Source organism: Notolepis coatsorum (assembly GCF_963971535.1).
Source record: "Notolepis coatsorum genome assembly, contig: SCAFFOLD_302, whole genome shotgun sequence".
In the NCBI taxonomy this organism is placed as follows: Eukaryota; Metazoa; Chordata; class Actinopteri; order Aulopiformes; family Paralepididae; genus Notolepis; species Notolepis coatsorum.
This window is the reverse complement of record NW_028173907.1, coordinates 204,970-222,176: the sequence shown is the minus strand read 5'-3', so window position 1 is coordinate 222,176 and position 17,207 is coordinate 204,970. Positions and strand designations below refer to the sequence as shown.

General features: G+C 44.5%; 1 protein-coding gene across 1 annotated transcript in view; it reads right to left on the bottom strand.

The window, feature by feature from the left end:
• Positions 1-16,868, bottom strand: part of LOC311247660 (aldo-keto reductase family 1 member B1-like) — a 35,709-nt gene extending 18,841 nt beyond the window's left edge. Inside the window, exons 1-7 of the mRNA XM_084338672.1 lie at positions 16,699-16,868; positions 15,709-15,876; positions 14,518-14,634; positions 13,942-14,019; positions 10,349-10,471; positions 8,045-8,151; positions 7,823-7,904 (exon numbers count right to left, since the gene is read on the bottom strand). Coding sequence (XP_084194798.1) covers positions 7,823-7,904; positions 8,045-8,151; positions 10,349-10,471; positions 13,942-14,019; positions 14,518-14,634; positions 15,709-15,876; positions 16,699-16,764 — 741 coding nt within the window. The 5' untranslated portion in view covers positions 16,765-16,868. The remainder of the gene's footprint in view (positions 1-7,822; positions 7,905-8,044; positions 8,152-10,348; positions 10,472-13,941; positions 14,020-14,517; positions 14,635-15,708; positions 15,877-16,698) is intronic.
• Between the last annotated feature and the right edge of the window lie 339 nt (positions 16,869-17,207).

The window sequence follows — 17,207 nt, the reverse complement described above, 5'->3', positions numbered from 1 at the left end:
CTCCTTCCCAAGCTTTCGCCACAAGGCGAGGTCAAAGGCTGCAGCGGCGTCGGATGCCGAGCGTCGCTATACTAACAGAACTTGGTTATAGTCATAACCTAACGTTCTGTATCGTATCGCTCTCGCTCGGCATCGCTCTCTGCACAAGGGAGGCCGAGCGAGAGCCAACGGCCGACAAATACACCCCGCTGACAGCCCCCCACATACCATCAGAACAGGGAGGGCCGAGCCCCCCCGACCCACCCTAATGGCGGGCACCCCCCCTATTAGGGGCTTCACGGGAGGGCGACGGACCCGACCGTGCGAAGAGGCACTCAAGCAACTCAACGCACAGGGTGAGCAGACCGTGGCTTGACCCCACGACTACACACACGCACAACCCGCATGCCACCCGGGAACGAACGGAGGAACAACCTCGTTACTGCCCCCAGAATCACGGGGTCAAGGGCAAACCCAACCCCGTGGCAAGGCCGTAGCAGCGGAGCACGAAGGAAGACCCAGACCCACCAAAAGGACTGGACTCCCTAGAATGGGGGCCCGGAGAAGTCCATGATGCCAGCATCAAGACCCCACCAGGTGGGCACGTAGTGCCCCGCCCCCCACATCGCCAGCGTATTCGGACAAAGGCCCCTCAGTTACTGCACCTGGTATTCCCAGGCGGAATCCCATCCAAGTACTAACCAGGCCAGAACCTGCTTAGCTTCCGAGATCGGACGAGATCCGTGTTCAGGTTGGTATGGCCGTAAGCCGAGCGGGCCCCGTCCCCCCAATAGTACACCGCCTGGCACACTGACCCTGCAGAACAGGCAGTCAGCATGGCCGTAAGCACACAAAAAAGGTTAACTAACGGAAGCAGGCAGCGCACCGGGGAAAAACCAGGCAACAGGCTGTTAACCCTAGCCTGGAGACTGCGGACGAGACAGGCGCCAGAGGGGACAGCTGAACACAGCCGCCCCGGCGGAAGGAGCGTAAGCTGGCGGTGTTGCATGACCAAGCCTCCATTTAAAAACCCCCACCCAGAGGGGTCGAGGCAGAGAAGGCTGACACGATTGGCAGACGTCATGAACGTGCAGGGGCACCCTCAAACGGTGAACCCGGGAGTTGACACTGCTCCAACACACCAGGGAATCAACCACCTCGGTGTTACCCAATGCGGTGGTTGTTCCTATAACCCCTCAAGAAAAAACTCCAAAACACACCTGCGGGTATACACCGGCTATACCGCAGTACAAGTGTTTCAGTTTCCAAAAAGGGTTAACCCAGGCCTACGGGTCGCAAACATCACTTCGGACCGGGCCTGGCGGTACGGGAAGCACAGGGTCACCAGAGGAGGTCAAAAAACCACCCCCACAGGCCCCTCTTCGCCATGCGTGAGAGAGGAGCGAAAAATAATGGAGAACCAGCCCCTAAGCACACCGTACCTGGTATTCCCCGGCGGTCTCCCAACCAAGTACTAACCAGGACCAACCTGTGTAGCGGCCGAGATCCGACGAGATCGAGCGCGTACAGAATGGCATGGCTGTAAGCCATGACGACAGTGCTGAGTAAAAACATACCCAACCAGGGTCTCCATAGCGCTTAACCCTGTGACACCCAGACCGACCTGGCATTTTTCCCCCTGAAAAAAAAAAAAAAGCCCAAGTCCCTCAGGGTACCAGAACAGCAGATCTGCATCCCCGGCGGACAACGGGTTCAACTGATCCGGACCAGCGTGACCAGAACCAGTCCCGTGCCCTAACCACGCCGACATGCCTACTCCAGGAGAAGGGCAGATATGCGTGTTGATCTTAACATGAAAAGAAGGCGCCACCCAGACGTTCGGACGAACCGCGCCTGGTGGCCCACCCCAAGGGCGTGAGACCCCACCACATATGTTCAGATCCATCCCGTCATCATCCCCCAGACATGAACGAGAATCCGTCGACAACCCACCCAGGTCATGGGATGTGGTCGTCGGAAGAGGAAAAACCCCCATCTCAGTTGCTTTATAAAAACGCTGTTTCAACCACAAGCAACCAAGGCGTGCCAGTCAATCGCCTGTTTACAGCGAGCTAGCACTATACGTGCGTCGGGACACACCCCCATCAATGAACAGGCTAATTAGACCTGTCATTGAATCCCCAAGGCGCCCAGGGGAACGACAAGAGGGGTGTGACACTCCCTAACTCCAACACTTCTGGAATAGAAAGAAGGAAGCATCAACAGTATGTATCCCAGTCTACACAGCCGGGGTAAAAAATGTTCACATTTTTACATCCCACCACCCTCCCATAGGAAAGAGACGGGGATCCCCAGAGAGACTTCCCACGCGAGCTGTACAGATTGAAAAGAATATATTGCACCTTGAGCCATGTAAAAAACTGGTTTTAGGGCCCCCGGGGAAGAGGCACTGAACCCATACACACTCAATAAACGAATTGAATCGAATATACATACAATAGAAAAGGACCCTTCTAGAGGGTCCACTCACTTTGACAATCTGAGGAGGAAGGCTCTGTACTCTGATGGAGGCTTCCTCACATGGAAGAAGGAGTCCGAACTCACAGAAGGCCTGAATAGGCGCTTGGTGAGGAGGAGCCCTGACCACCCCCCCTGAAAACAGATCCATCACATGGACCTGAACAGCACACGGAAGTCCTACCAACAGAGACGCGCACGGTGACGTACTCTATGGCGGGGGAATTCCTGCGGTGCACATGCCCAATATACCAGGCCGTGGGACCAGGAACTCCCTCCCCCCCCCCCCCCCCCCCCCCGTAACGTGCCGAACCGCCACGTGACGGGAACCTTGAAGGACAGGGGGTGTACCCCTGACCGACAGAACAATGGGGAGAGGAAAGGTTACCAGTTCACCCCTTTACGACCCCACACCCATGATACGATGTAACGACAAAAAGAGAATATGACACAGTCATAGTCAGCTCTATGAAGCGTTTCACAGCTCCACACAGCGCATGAGCTAACCTGCTATCTGATTTTTACTAAGGAAAAACACAGAATAGAGAGGGCTCTAAGAACCCCGGTCCAACATACACATGTGCTTCTGTGGCCAGTACAACCCAGTTGTAGGTCACATGACACACACAACCCATCATCACCTACAAAAAATGGCAAAAACACTCAACAGAGGAACGCCGTTTTTTTCACAATGAGAGAATACATCATTCTTGATTAGTATCGACCACAGGCCTTGCTAAGCACACATGACAGCAACCAAACCAATTTCCCATTAGGAAATAAGTTCCTCCAGCAGATTTAGCACAACCTCAGCAATCAAGCTAAGAGTTACATCGTATCCCTACCACACAAAAGACACAATTAATGCACAACATGTCTGATAGGAGGATGAAAAAGTCCCCAGGGAACCGGGGGGGAAAACACAATCCTCCTATTTTACCCTCAATACGGCCAGTTAAAACAGGAAAACCTGTTAATGTGTGAACACACTGTTCATTGTCATTACAGTCTGAGAAAGAACATTCTTTTACTCACTTGTCACCAAGCATAGCTTCATAGGTTAGTTACCTTAGTTGTGAGTACACGGTGCATATAAACACCATGATGTTTCTCACACAACAACCAGATCATTCCCCGATTTGCACGGAGAAGCTAACTGCCAGTGACAAAAACAGCTCACACATAACCCGCAACGTATCCTAAATGCATTGTAGCAACACACGTTTTGGGAAAAACACCGTTATTCACAATACATTTAGCAAAGTAAAACCAGAAGACGTGTTATGAGGTCTGGTCAACCCCGTTCCTACCCGGAACGCAGATCAGCGAAGTGCAGTCACAGACACCGTAGGAAACACAGCCGCTCCTGTGTTGTCCGAACTGGGCAGCGTCACCGCCCCAACCCGCACTACAGTCCCCTGTTGATGCAACCTTGCCGTCCTGGCTCAGGGCAGGGTCGACGAAACATCCCCTGTCAAGGATGACGTCGTGGTCAAGAGTGTAAAACATGTTAAAAACAAAGCACGTTCAACAGAATAGCATCACGACGCACGCGATCAGAAGCGAGCTCACGGCGGCGCGCGAGAAGCTAAGCTACCCCGCGCCAGCCATGGCCATAGCAGCAAGCTAACGTTACCTAGCGACCACGACATGCTAGCCCCGCAGCTAACAGCTGACTGGCTAATAGTAGGCCCTAAGCAGGCCATGCAGCGATCCAGCAGGCTAACGCAGCAGTTAACAGCTGACTGGCTAACCGTAAGCTATGAACATGTAAACAATGACATAACACTCACCCAGACAGGCCGCCGTTCTGAACCTCTCCTCACTTTTTAAGAGAAAAGAGAAAACAAGATGTCAACACCGCTTCACAACGGTGACTTTACCACATCCGACGGAATCAGCACAGTACCAACTGGCCTGTGTAGCTGACTTTGAACATGAATCTGCCGCTATCGCACATTACATGCACATATCCCCTCGTGAAGGAATACTCTCATTTGGATATGAAATATGGGGCCTTAACACGGTGACAGAGAGAATCCACTCGTCCAGAACACACAGGGATCACCAGTGTCAATGGTCGCGGCCCACTAGTTAAAACTATAATGGTCTTCAGACCAAGGCCTCCTGTCGCCTAGGTGGCTAAACAAAGGACCCTAGCCTGGGGCCGGTTTCCATAAACTTTGTCAAGTAGCCCCCATAGCACTAACAGACAAGTGGAGCCCGCCAGCAAACACTACTCACCCAACCTGGAACGCACCGCTTCTCACAACAGCGGCATGTCCGACAGTTCAGCTGTGGCCTGACAGGTTTCACCCCAACAAACACAGCAAGGAACTGCAGTTGAGAAGCATGCAGCGGCGTGCTCCCAATACGAAAACCGGTGGAGGGTTTTTAGAATGATCATCATCTTCCAGACACTCCAGTACGAAGACAATATCGCCGTATTTTCTCGAAAATAGTGAGAGAGAAAATAAAGATATGATGTCAACGTATCCTTGTTTCCCAAAGCTGCTCCTAAACCTTTCTTCCATCATGGTGTCAAGTGTGGGGATCTACCGAGGCACTTCTTCCTTGTGGTGAAAGCGAGAAGGAGGAGAGTGGGTGGCCCCACCCCTGCTTATATGGGTAAGCTGATAGGGGTGTGGTCAGACAAATATTGGGATTAAAGGTACATTGTGGTCTTTATTCAGTGCGCGTGCACGTATGCGAGATAGTGCAGAGAGCGATGCCGAGCGAGAGCGATACGATACAGAACTGGCCCCTACAAATGTCCTAACCTAGTTGTACAGTAAATGACCAAGTAAGGCTTTGTCAATATTCCAATGTACAGTGTAAAATGTGTGTGTGTCCCCTTCCCAACCCCCCCCCCCCCCCCCCCACCTCCAATGTACAGCCCTCACCCAACCCACCCAACCCCACCCCACCCAACCAACCTCCACCAATGTACAGTTTCTATGCCAAATGTATATACACTCCTTTTCTGGACACTTTTGTATCACAAACAGTACTGTATTTGCAAATCTGATATGTCATAAATGTATAGATGTAGCAGTACTGTCTATCTGTATGTCATGTATGTCATATATGTTATGATGAATTGAAAATGGGGGACCCTGATGTAAACAAGACGAAAGTCTTTCTCTGGTCTGCATCCCCTTAACAATTGTATGTATTGAGCTGTACTGTACTGTACCCATTCTGCAATCTGTTAATAAACTTTTCAATCAATCAATCAATCAATCAAACCATCTATCTATGGCTGAAACATTGTCTGCAGGTATGAAAAAAAACCCTAGCTACACTAATGTGAAAAATACACTATTTGATGCTGTGCTGAGATACAGTTTAGCTGTGTTTTTATAGTTGACATAACTAGCATTCTAGTTTTCTTCAGATACTGTATGTAGTTTTACTACTACTACTGGCTCTTTTGTCCTAGTGTGTGGGGGGGAGGGTGAAGCCACAGTCTCCACAAAGTCTGCAGAGATTTAAAGGGGAACTATTTTACTATTTATTTGACCATTTGGGCACTTTTACACAATTCATTGTTTTGTATTTCTAATCAAGTACTCAAAAACAGCATTTTTCTACCTCAAGATCTTAAGCCGTTTTGAGGCTGGGCTCCAACCACTGTGTGGCCTGGTGCCAACTGCCACATCAACTGCCACATTATTATGCAGCTGAGAAATCTCTGACATCACAGATATGCACATTTTCAGATGACTCAGTTCAGTGAGGGTGAATATTGAGAGAGGAGAATTGGAAGAATGCGCCAATATGAGAATTAGAGACATAGATCCTATTAATATAAGTCCACATAGCTAGGAAACAATGCTACACACTGAAAAAGGCCATTTATAAGATAGTTCCCCTTTAACACAGATTGACATAGATAACATTTTCTTCACATTATCAAAATACAATCAAAGAAATTCTCAGTCCCAACACACACTCATGTCATTTTTTTTTTTTTTTTTTACATTTATTTAACCTTTATTTACCCAGGCAAGCAAGTAAGAACAAATTCTGATTTTATTTATTGTCAAAAGTATGCATAATGTTGTGTTAATTCCACGACAAGAGATATGTAATGTTAATTACCTGAAATTATTCGGTTTTTGGGGGGGGGAAACCCTGCATATATCGGTATCGGTTGATATCCGTATCGGAAATTAAGAGTTGGACAATATCGGTATATCGGTATCGGTAAAAAAGCCAATATCGAACATCCCTACTATTTTGCGAGCGTTGGAATGTGTTTGTTGTCCATTTGCGTCGAGATGTACTCCGTGAATGACACGATAACATCACGCTATTGTTTACACAATCTCTTGTTGTCTGTAACTTGGCAACAAGGAGAGCTGCTATTGGTGGAGCGCAAGATACATGACCGAACTCGCACCAATTACGTCAAATAAAACTCTGCAGTGACCAAATATCCGTTCGCAAGGAAAGATCTAGTCCCGACTTTACCATTATGATTGCGCAAAATGGGCTATTTTGTCAATGGAGAACTTTTTGTTCCTAAATCTACACCAATATATCTTTCACCCAGAGTGAAAATTGTGTAATTCGCAGAGGTGGGAACGGGATGAAACGATACAGCCTTCACCATACGGCCTAAAAGCCAAGGATGTTTTTGAGCTGGACTCCTCTTTTCTGAAAAAGCATAGGGAGTCACTCTCAGGGCTCATTACAAAAATGGTTAATGCCTCTATTAGAGAGGCTGTGTTTCCACAGGTCTGGAAGTCAGCCATCATCACACACATTTTTAAATCAGGGAGTGTAAATGAGGTTAGCAACTACAGACCCATCGGCATCCTCCTGATAATCTCAAAGATTGCTGAGAAGAGTATAGCTGAACAACTAATTACCCATCTGAACAACAGTCCCTATCCACTTCACCCCATGCAGTTTGGATTCAGAGCCAATCATTCCACCGAAACCACAAACTGCTTCTTCTTAGAGATGGTAAAAGCGAAGATGGACAAGGGAGGCGTGATTGGAGGGGTGTTTTTAGACCTGAAAAAGGCTTTTGATACCATAAGCCATGATGTGCTCATCACTACGCTATCCAGGTTTAAATGTTCATCTCACACCCTAAAATGGATGAGATCTTATCTTGAGGGTTGGACACAATGTGTCAAAATAAATGGTGATCTATCTCCCCCCTGGAATACGGTGTGGGTGTGCCACAGGGTTCAACCCTGGGCCCCCTCCTGTTCAGCCTGTACCTCCGGACCACCCCCTAGTTGCGACTCAGCACCATCTTGGTGGAAAATCCTGGGGAAAGCCCTGAGTATGTATGTATATGTACAGTAGTTAATTGTGGCCAGAAAATGTGGGTGTTTTCCTCTCCTACCTGCGCTGTGGTCTTCTCGTGCTTTTCAGCGATGGACTTGAGCTTGGGGTCCTCAAGCAGAGACGGCTCATCAGGTTTCGCCCTTTTTGGAAACAAAACACGATGAGAATAGGACGGAAAGTCTCACGGCTCTCTGTATAAAGTTGACTACATTTGCTTCGAGGGTTGCCTTAGCATCCGCTTTTTTGGAGGAGTGTGGGAGAGGGTGTTGTCGTCTCTTACCAGGGTCTGTCAGGGGAGCCCAGAGGGCTGTAGGCCGTTACTGAGATGCCCTGAGAATGGCAGTAGTTGATCAACTTCTCCTGGTTCAGATACGGGTGGCACTCGATCTGGAGGAGTGCACACACATGCATACAGTACACACAGCGTTTAGTCAAGGTCTTGCGAAGAGGTTGGCTAAAAATTAAAGCCAACCTAAGGTTGACCTAATTTAGTCACGTCGATTTGTACATAAGCATAAAAGCATATCAAATCATAACAATAAGACAAGACGTGGCAAAAAGCAAGGATAACAAATCAATTAAAACCTGTACAACTTGATTGACAAAGGTTGGAGTCAGATCAAGGTTTTAAACTCTGCAACAGAGAGGAGAATATCAAGCGTTAAGGACTGTTGGGAGTTCATTCCATGCGCTAGGAATGAGCTAGGAATCATATAATAAATCCGCATTCCAATTGATTTACTAGGATTAACCAAGCCCCTGGTCTAGCTGGTCCTAGAGATGCCATTTGCACAGAGAACACCATTGGCCCGGGAATGAGGAAACTGTAGGCAACAATGAGAGGGTCTCTAAAGTGAACGTGCATCCTGCTAGGCAACCATACCCAGGGGCGGCCCCACATCTTCCCCAAATCTGTTTTTTACCATTTACCACAGAAATGTTGGAATGTCTGGATAGTTTTTTGTACACATTAATTTTGTTTGACAGTTATTGAGAATGGATGGGTTTGGGTGTGGTCACCACCAGTGATGTCATCAGGGACAGTGAATCTGTGTCTCTGCAATTTGGCAAAGAGAAATACAGCTCACTTCCCGTTTAGCTGGAGGCTACACGACCTTTGAACCCACCGTCGAGCTGGATGTGCTTCATGCAGGCAACGAATCTCTGTCACATAAGTTAAAGGTGCTTTTGATTAATTGATTAATAATGTATACAGGTTTTATGTTATCTATGATCATGTTAACCCCTGTGTGGTGTCTTGGGCCTGTAGGATTCGTTTTCAATGTTTACCAAAAGAGAAATGATGCAATGAATTTTAAGTTTTCATTCATGTGAAGAACATAAAAAATAACACATTTTCATTGAGTGCACACCGTGCACCCCTCCTCTACACATTTATTTAATTTTAACATGCACTAATAATTCCCCCTTTCCCCCTCCTCCCACACTGTGCAACATCCTACCCCTCAAGTGCAATATCCACAGTGCAATACCCACCCACTACCGTCTGACACTGTGATTGTTATTCTGTATATTGTTGTTATTTTGTATATTGTACAATATTGTAACATTGTCTTATTTTATAGTATTTTATGTTTCTGTATAGTATTTTATGTTTCTTGTATAGTATTTTATGTTTATCTTTTGTTACTTGTGTGATTTTATTACTGCACCTTAAGTTTGAGTCCCAAATCTCATTGTATGAAAATATAATGACAATAAAGTACAATCTAATCTATATTACATACAGTATGTATGTAGTGTTCAGAAGTGTATAAATTGTAGGTGAAAACAAGTAAATATGGTAAAAAGTACCTTCACCGTACGTCCACCTTGTTTCGTTTATATTTTATTTATATTTGATCCCATTCATGTTTTGATTATAATAGATATTTGGGGGGGGGGGGGTCATGATCACGGTCATGTAGTCATGATCATTTTATATTATGAGTCAAACATATTCTAATTATGTCATAGATCACACCTCAAAGAATCCACACACCCCCTTTCCCTATGGTATTGGTTTCTTCCAAAGGTTGCAGCTCTCTCGGAGTGCATCAGAGGAGAGGAGGAGATGTTACAGCCTGAGCTTTCATTGGCAATGGAGCAGACACTGCTATGTGACGCCAGCATGGTCTCATCTGTACTCTGCTGCTTCCTATCATTGTGTTTGAAAGTTCTGCTGTTACCGGGGCTGATTAAGATGAAGTGCCAGACAACAGAGGAAAACCCCCCCCAAAAAAAGCCTTCGGTATCCCCCTCCCTAATTGTGCCTTTGGCTTGCAAATTGAGTTTTGGCTTGCATGACGCCCCTGGGTAAATGGCAATTATCCATATATGCTGTCTAGATTGCTTGTTGTAATTGAGATAAAGTTAACATCTGTCAAGTATTTTTACGTGAATTGTTATGGCGTTATTGTTTTAAAATCCCAATAATGTTGTGGGTCCACCAGACCTGTTGGGTGAGTAACAAAAACGCGAACACCACACAAGGGTTAATAGAACTCTTTGGGATTAATTTACATAGATTTTCTTGCTTTCTTGCACTGTTTCACAATAAGAACTGTGGTGCGTCGTACTGTACCTGGTTGGTGGCAGGCTTGTACTTGAGGCCTGGCTTATTGAGGACGGCTTCAATTTGCTCCTTGTTGAAGTTGGAGATACCAATAGCCTTGACCAGACCAGCATCCACCAGCTCCTCCATAGCCTTGTAACACATTGTAACATTAGCATTAGTTAAAAACCTGTTAAGCTGTAGCCCTATTTTCAGAAATTTGCCCAAGTAAATGGAAGATTGCTCCACTTCTACAAGGTCAATTTGCATGTTCTTTGCCGGTGAATGTTAAAATTGTGCAGCCACCGGGCTCGCTCACTGAGCTCATTCACCACCTTCTTGAGATCAAGTGTACAAAAAATCTAAGCCAATGAATAAAGGGAAGATGATTAAACTGAAGGATTTCTAGATACAGTAATAAATTATAATCCATTTTAATTATAAATGTATATTTGACCTTGAACTTGACCTTGACCTTATTATGGCCAAATCATACATCTATCGATAGGGGAAAAGTTCCTCTTTCCAATGGCAGTGTTAAATCTGGATTTAGTCATTTCCTCGCATTTAAAAATAATAATAATTACGAGAGATAGAATTAGCATTTTTCAGATAAATTCCTATTTTCGGTAAATCTTAAAAACATCGGTAAACAAACGTATTGCTGAAAATATACACTTTGACTGCTGTTTTGATAGGGTTAAGGTCTTTACTCTTGGCTACATTTGAAAAAGAAACACAACATTAATTAATACGGTCTGTATTGATAGATTTATGATAAAAACAGCAGGGTCCCCGGATTTGGGGACCTACAGCTTAACAGGTTAAGAGTTGTCATTAGGCCTCATCTCATTTGGATCATTAGTAATCTAGTGTTACTAATAATTAATTAATTATATTGTATATTGTTTACACTGCCTTTTTATTCTATTTTTATTTTTACTTCTCCACTGTACTATAATTATGTGACCTGTACCTGTATGTCTTGTACCTCCCCTCCTCCCTCCCCCATGTTGCTATGCTACCGAATTTCCCCAAGGGGATCAATAAAGGAATATCTTATCTTAATCTCGCTGGCCACACCCCTGGCTCTCAATGGATGGTCAGAAGTCCAGTGCTGTTTGAACAATGGTCCTCTCACATAACCCTGACGAGGCACTTCTATGTTGTTTATCTATTTTATTTTGTTGACAAGAATTTCTCCATACTACTTGGAGCCAGAGGTGGGCTATACAGCATCAGCAACAGTGCTGTGTCTCACTTTTTAATATGCTGTACAGTAGCATATTGGTTCCTTAATATTATGTTTGCTTGTTGTAGACTATAGTGAAATGCAATTGCATCAGTTTATTAACCCATTCATCTATTGTCCATTTGTACATCGTGTACATTCAGTCAGTCAGTCACTAAATCAGCTATTAAGTTTATAGAATTATTTATTTAGCATTTTCTTTACAGTCATTGGGTTTGCTTCAGATTAGACTAAATACAGGGTTCCTGCAGATTTCAAGTAGAATGTAAGACTTTTTAAGACTGAATAGAATTTAATACAAATTTCATGGCCATAATGGGAAAAGGGTATTAAGGAAAATTACTATGAAAGAAGTATTACCGTACTGCTTATTTAAACATGATACAGAGAAGTTATCGGAACTTCCTATCCAATCAATTTTAAGACCTATCAAAATCATATGACATTTTTAAGACTTTTTAAATGTGCTGTAAGTGGTGTTTGTTAAAGTAAGTGGTCTATATGTTAAAATAATAGCTCTACACTCCAACAGCCATCACTGATATAGATTGTCTGGTCAGTAACATGGGTCTCCCAGTCCCTCCACTCTGCAGTAAACGCAAAATAAAATGTCTGGTATCCCATTCCTACTTTATCCAATCAAGAGAGAGAACTCTACACTGCAAAAATGGTCTGGCAAAAATAAGAAATACACATTTGTAAAAAAAAATACTTGTCAAGTAAATGTATCTGCCAGTGAAGTAAGCACATTTGGCTTGGCAAGAGTCCTTGAAAGAAGTAAAAATATTTAGGGTTCTTCCCCCGTTCCATGTACCGGGATAACCGAGTTAGCCGGATAACTTTAGCTGGATAACTGGGTTAGCCTGACTTTCCGATTTCATGTACCTGGATTTTCCAAATCACCATGACAACATATCCAAAAGTTTGAGCCTGCTCGAAAGCAGAGTTCAAGTTCAAGTTAGCCTGAACTATCGCCACGCCCCCGCAAAGAAGTGACAGCCCGTTTCCTGAAACTATTCCCACAGTCTACGATCTGCATTATACCATTCTGAATTACGTTTTTGTGCTCCATTCTTCCAGAGGGGGCTTTTGAAATGTAAAATAGACCCAAAATGCTGATATTAAATTCACTTTGTCCTAAATAATGCACGTTATATATACCGTGGCGACGGTGGCGCTCGCTCGTGCGACGTACACATGATGTGGTTATTTTAATTGTAACTGGGATTAAGATGTCTGATGAGATGCGCTGTTTGACGGATTTGAGAAATTGAATGAGCCGTTGACGTCACATGAATGAATGAGGATAAAGAAATAAAACTTCATTCAAAATAAGGGATATTCTAAACACGGGTCTCTCGTTCATTAATGTATAAACAATGAATCTATCCCATCTGGCACAGTGGCCCAGCGGTAGCGCTCACGTCTGCCAACCTAGCGATCCGGGTTCAAATCCCCGTTTTTCCAATATGATTTTTTTGAATATAATATTAATGATTATACGCCAAAGTAGCCTGGTTTTAAGTTAAAATATTATAAATCTACATGCATTGAGGATGTCATTCTTTATATAGCTCTCAACGTGCACCAAATTGAATTATTCCTATATTGCAAAAAGAAGGACCCCGGTCTTGAACCCCGGTCGTCTGTGTGAAAGTCAAAAGAACAACCCGTTGGACCACATTGGAGATAAGTTAAACATTGACTATACATCAATCAATGGGCAAGAAAGCCGTCTCGTAATTCTGTATAACAGTTAACTAGTTATTTTCGCTAGCAAGATCTCATTTGATTATTCAATCCAGCAGGCAAGTTTAAAGAAATATAATCTGATTGATTGAGGTAATGAGGGACTTAGAATTAGCCTATAGATAACGCATTTAACTTGTGGGCGAGGCGATTGAGCCTATTGCAATCTGTCAATAAAGTCTTAAATCAATTAATCAATCAATGCCGTTGAGAATCAGGGTCTCTGCCATCGATACGTGCTGGCTTTCCACCTAAAACGGGAGCGCGCATCTAGCCTGACTTGAGCCTGACTCTCAAGTCTGGCTTGAGTTAACGAGACTGAATCCTCCTTTGTGAAACAGGAAAATCCCGGCTTTGAACATCGGGTTAACTGAAGCTGGATAATGGACATGTTGATCGACTTAGTTGAACCACGTACATGAAACAGGGCCCTGATTGGATAAAGTGGGAAGGGATACCAGAACATTTATTTTCTGTTTACTACAGAGTGGCGGGACTGGGAGACCCATGTTACTGACCAAACACTTTTACAGTAAAAAAAATAAAATTATTATTAGATGTAAGACTTTCTAAGACCCTGTAGATAGCTTAGATAGGAATTGTATCAGTCGTCTTTCTTTACCTCCCAAGTGTCCAAGAAGTTGCTGTCATCAGGAATGACCTGTCCGTCCCCATCAGCAGGAAACATGTTGTCTCCGGGCTAAGAGACACATTACATAATGTTACGCTGTTGTTAAGTCTATTGTCCATTGTGTTAGCATAACATCACAGAGGACGAGACCTTTTTGGGGATCCCAGCAAATGTTAATATTGTGTACGTCTTGGAGTCTCAACCGCCCCGCATTAGAGATCACTACCGGACCTTTCTCAGCTGAGATCGAGTCGAGATTAAGACTAAAAAAAGGTGGTCGAGTCCGGGACCGGGACCGGGACCGAGACGAGACGGAAAAAGAACTGTGTACAGAAAATATTTTCAAAGTTGCGGAAGAAAAGTCATGTTCAGCTTGCGGATCACAATCAATACACGTTTAACAAGGACTGAGTGGAGAAAAAAAGGGGCATAGGAAATGAGAGAAAAGCCAGACCCCTGTCCGAGACTGAGAATGGCCATGTTTACCAGAACCGAGGACTAAAACACTACATCCTTTTTAAAGAGACAAGAGGATATACTGGACATGGACCCAGGGTGTGTGTATACCTGGAAGCCCATGGGGAAGTGCATCAGGTAGAGGTCCAGGTAGTCTAGTTTCAGATCTCCGAGTGTCTTCTCACAGGCTCCCCTCACCAGGGGCCTCTCGTGAAACGTACACCACAACTGTGAGGAGGGAAGGATTTTACATTGAGATATAATCGGCACAGTGACACATCTGCAGGCAGCAAGGCCAGATTAAGAATTCAAAGGCCTCTGGGCCAGACTCTTGTGGAGGCCCCCCCACACACACATACACGTGCACGCACGCACAGTGGCGTTTTTATATGTAAAACATTGATGGGGCAGCCACTAACCAAGGCTACATACCAGGCAAACTACAGTAATCAAAATGACAGTAATCGTTGTTCGCAAATTTCGCACCACATATCAGGCATAGGCTACACTCAGGTAAGCCTGCATTGTTAGTCGTGAAAGCAAATTAATCTGTCCACGCTGAATTAAACCCTCTATTTTCCTCAGACTTTCCTTTTTTTGGATTTATCCATGGTTAGCTTACTGGGGGGTCGGAAACTCAAGATTAGCCACTAGCAGACGTTCACATTCTGAACCTTCTGATCTACAGCATAACCCAATGTATCTTTCAGTTAATAAAAAATCATCAAAATGAATGAAATCTTTTAAAGAAATCCCATATCGGTCGACCACTACTTGGAAATATGACCACTCTTGTGATGGCCAAACAGATCTTTAACCTTGCTGTCATGGTGACGGACTTGATATTGGCCCAATCTCTTTTGGAATATAATTATAAGGGGGAGTATAGAATAGACACTCTCAACATCTCTAATACATAAAGCTGCCTATATTTTACCCTAAAAACATCACCTCCCCTTTATAATCTATTGCTTCAAGGGTTGACTGTGGATCGTTTTGGGTTGAGGATGTAGAAGGGTAGTGTCTAGATCCTATAGCTGGGCAGGACGTCGTTTAGTACATTTATTTTGAATTCCTACAATGGTGGGAGTGGTGACGTTTAGGGTTAAGGTAAGTGACGGCTTTATAAACAACTTTTAGGTGAAGATTATGACGAGTTGCGGCTTTGCAGCTACATCAAAAAGTTAAGATCCCCATGGAAACATCCTTCCGGGATATGAGATATAGACATTACCGGATACCGTGTACACCAAAGGTCTTGCCAGGAGAGCCTGACAACATCCGATCACCACGGCAACACACCTTACTGACAATGAATAGCTCCTCTCTCTTCACCAGCCCTTGGTCACTCATGGCCCGAATCCCGGCGCCCACTTCCTCCTCGTTCTGGTACACATAGGCGCCGTCAATGTGCCTGTAGCCAGCGGAGATGGCCGCCTTGACAGCTTCTGTCACCTCTCCTGGCTCTGCCTGGGTGGCGGCGGGAGCCAGGAAATTGCACAGATTAGTATCACTGGGATGATCAAATGTAAGCTGTTGTCACTATTGTTCTGCTCTAACTGTTGATTCTTAGTGGAACACAGGGCGCTCGCCACAGTGCTGCACCTCAGTGAAAACAAGGACAGTTTCTAATCCGGAAGGAAATCAATATTATATGTCCTGCATGAGTGTAGCTGCAGCCATATCCAAACTTCTTCTGTGTACTTTGTTTTTGTTTTAGGTATGGTGAAATGGATTCACCTGTGACCTTTTGTTTTATTTTGTATTGATTATGTATGTGATATATGACTGATTTATACTGAATGTTTCATATTTGTATGTGTATATCTGTGAGGACCCCAGAAAGAATAGTCAACACGTCGATGATGACTAGTAATGGGGATCCTAATCAACATAAACTGTAGAGGTGTTATAGAGGAACATGTCAAATATAAAGAGTGTGTGCATACATGTCATCCATGCAGTTAATTAACAAATGATTATAAGTAATAACAAATTATAACTGTTCACGCAGAGGTGGCAGTGCGTTTTCTTGCTGCGATACAATTATTCTAATTACGTTAATTGTCTTCTTCTTAAAGCATAACTATAATCTAATGCAATCACTGTGACAGATGATACCTCTGAAGCGGGGTCATTCACACTCTGGCACAATAGTTGACTCATATGCATAACACAGACATAATTACAAAAACACAACAAGATACAACAACATACAGACATCACTGAAATAGTAGCCTCACTGAAACCAGCCAAAATAGAAGCACGTTAATATACATCTCATCTACTTACCCTCCATGTTCCGAGGCCTACAATGGGCATCTTTGCTCCTGTGTTGAGTATCACAGAGGGTGTCATATTTTGTCGTCTGCTGTGTGTGTGTGTGTGATGCACTGTAGGATAAACACAGTGGGTTCTGTGCAGGCAAGGCTCCTAACCTCCTACAGACCTCTGAGCATGTGATCAAAAGAAACTGAGCAGAGAGAGCGAGCGAGGGAGAGACTGTAACACAGGGACTGAGTTCTGTGTTTGATTAGTCACGTCTGCCTCAACTGCAGGGCAGCAGGCCAGAGTGAATGGGGCCGGGAAAAGGGGACGGACTAGAGGGGAATGACTCAGCACTCTGCCTTGTGGGGCTCTAATCATAATGACATGTCGGTAGTCTGTAGTGCATGATGTGGCGTACAGTATAATATATCATTCCTGTTTTTCCCCTTCACTCATTTTGGTTGAAAGATTTGAATCAGCTTTCACCTAAAAACGAACATCGCTGCCTGTCGGGTGAAAACCTCATCTGTCAC